The sequence below is a fragment of the Notothenia coriiceps genome, unplaced genomic scaffold (assembly GCF_000735185.1).
Source record: "Notothenia coriiceps isolate Sejong01 unplaced genomic scaffold, NC01 NC01_scaffold00037129, whole genome shotgun sequence".
NCBI lineage: Eukaryota > Metazoa > Chordata > Actinopteri > Perciformes > Nototheniidae > Notothenia > Notothenia coriiceps.
In genome coordinates, this window is record NW_011369830.1 from 7,123 (window position 1) to 9,178 (window position 2,056).

Consider the following 2,056-nt stretch of genomic DNA (forward strand, 5'->3'; position numbering starts at 1 on the left):
CCCCAAAACTAAAAAAACTTCAGTGTTTCCAGTTCAATATTACAAATAACCATTTTATAACCAATGCCCCAACCCGCCCAACACATCGTCACCATCTTACATCTACCTCCACATCGTTATATTGTTGTTTTACAACCGGGATTAGCCATTCATAAACAAAACAGTTATTCAAAACTGTATCGCTAATAAATAATAGATTTATACATATAAAAACAGCCCCCTAATGGAGGTTTACTTTATACAGTAATCATCAGTTCTCCCTCACTCACACAGTCGCACACACGATCATTTTAATGTTTGTTCTCAGCAGTGTTTTGCCATAAAAAGGGCCTTCTCACACACACACACACACACACACACACACACACACACACACACACACACACACACACACACACACACACACATACACACACACACACACACACACACACACACACACACACACACACACACACACACACACACACACACACACACACACACACACACACACACACACACACACACACACACCGTAGACCTGCACAGCTGCAAAAAGAGGCAGCAGGAATATTACAAAATAAGGAGACAGTTGTATCTCCCTCTCTGGGCGGGTGAGGTCTCAGTACAGCCTCACCCGTATAAGCAGCATAGAGGGCAGAGCCACAAAATAAACACACGCATTAAAAAAACAAACCAAAAAAAGCACAAACTGGTGACCGATGGATCCTCTTTAAAACATCCAGCTTTTCTTAAAACTGACCCTCGTTAAAAACGTTCAGGATCGAGAGTCTGTCACGCTCCCTCCTCTGATAAAATGCAGCAGGACGCACAATCAGTCCGTTTGTTTTTCTACATCCGGGCTTGTGCTACAAGAAAATACAAATAAAAAGAGCCTTTTATGCAACTGTTCGACAAACCGTGGCTCCTTTGGGTCAGAAACAAGAAAAGAGCAAAAAAAAGTTTTGAGTTTTTGTTTGTTTTCTCCGTCCCTCGTCAGTCGAGCTTCTCCAGCACCGAGGGCACGTACACCAGGCTGAGCTCGCTGCCGAAGTCACAGATGATGGCGGCGTTGTCGAGCACCAGCAGCTGCCGGACGCCCTGCCCGTCGCTGCTCTGGCCCAAATACACCGTCTGCAGCAGGTCCCCGAAGTTCAGGTCCCAGAAGGAGACGCAGCCCTGCCCCCCCGTCACCAGCAGGGACTCAGAGATGACCCCCAGACTGGCCCCGCAGCCCGCCTCCTGGGGACCAGAGGAGAGAGGGAAAGGGGTCAATGTTGGGGTATTCTAGGACACATTTTGGATCATTGTTCCTATTCATTTCACAAGCAAAGAACCTTAAAGGTAAACTCTCAACACATTATAGGTCTCAGATATGTACAGAACATGTCTCTGAAGTGTTTGTTGGGGTATATCAGTAAGCCCCTCCTAGAGGCAGAACGACAGCGTTACCTGCTGTATGGAGTACAGTTTGATCCCGGTGCTTCGGTCCCAGATACAGATGAGGTCGTCCAGTCCTGAGCTGATGACGCAGGAGTTGGTGCAGACCAACGAGGTGACGTCGCCACGGTGACCGTAAACATGGCTGACACGACTCCCCGTCAGGACGTCCCAGAGGCAGATGGCTCCGTCCTGCCCGCCGCTCGCCAGGACCATCGTCTGAGGAGGAACAAACATGTGAGGTATATGACTTTCTACATGTGACGTACTTTTCTACTACTTTTTTTAAACATACTTTTTTATGACTTTTTATCAAAATACCGTAATGTGCATTTTTTTTGACACACTATACTATAACACTTGACATACACTGAACAGAAATATAAACGCAACACTTTTGTTTTTGCTGAACTCAAAGATCTAAAACATTTTCTTTACACACAAAATAACCATTTCTCTCAAATATTGTTCACAAATCTGAAAAAATCTGTGATAGTGAGCACTTCTCCTTTGCCGAGATAATCCATCCCACCTCAAAGGTGTGGCATATCAAGATGCTGATTAGACAGCATGATTATTGCACAGGTGTGCCTTAGGCTGGCCACAATAAAAGGCCTGAAACGGCAGCTTGCAC

The 2,056-nt window shown here is 45.8% G+C and overlaps 1 protein-coding gene across 1 annotated transcript; it reads right to left on the reverse strand.

Moving 5' to 3' along the window:
• Positions 1-449: 449 nt before the first annotated feature.
• On the reverse strand, positions 450-1,824 carry LOC104964327 (sterol regulatory element-binding protein cleavage-activating protein-like). The gene is made up of 2 exons (XM_010793074.1): positions 1,435-1,824; positions 450-1,224 (listed from the first exon to the last, which is right to left on the reverse strand). The coding sequence occupies exons 1-2, from the start codon at positions 1,657-1,659 to the stop codon at positions 979-981; spliced, it is 471 nt and encodes a 156-aa protein (XP_010791376.1). The 5' UTR covers positions 1,660-1,824; the 3' UTR covers positions 450-978.
• Positions 1,825-2,056: the final 232 nt, after the last annotated feature.

Excerpts from the sequence above, each read along its gene's own strand:
- LOC104964327 (XM_010793074.1), bottom strand. The coding sequence starts at position 1,659 with ATGTTTGTTCCTCCTCAGACGATGGTCCTGGCGAGCGGCGGGCAGGAC. Across the intron at positions 1,225-1,434 it reads AACTGTACTCCATACAGCAG|GAGGCGGGCTGCGGGGCCAG; the intron begins GTAACGCTGTCG and ends TCTGGTCCCCAG.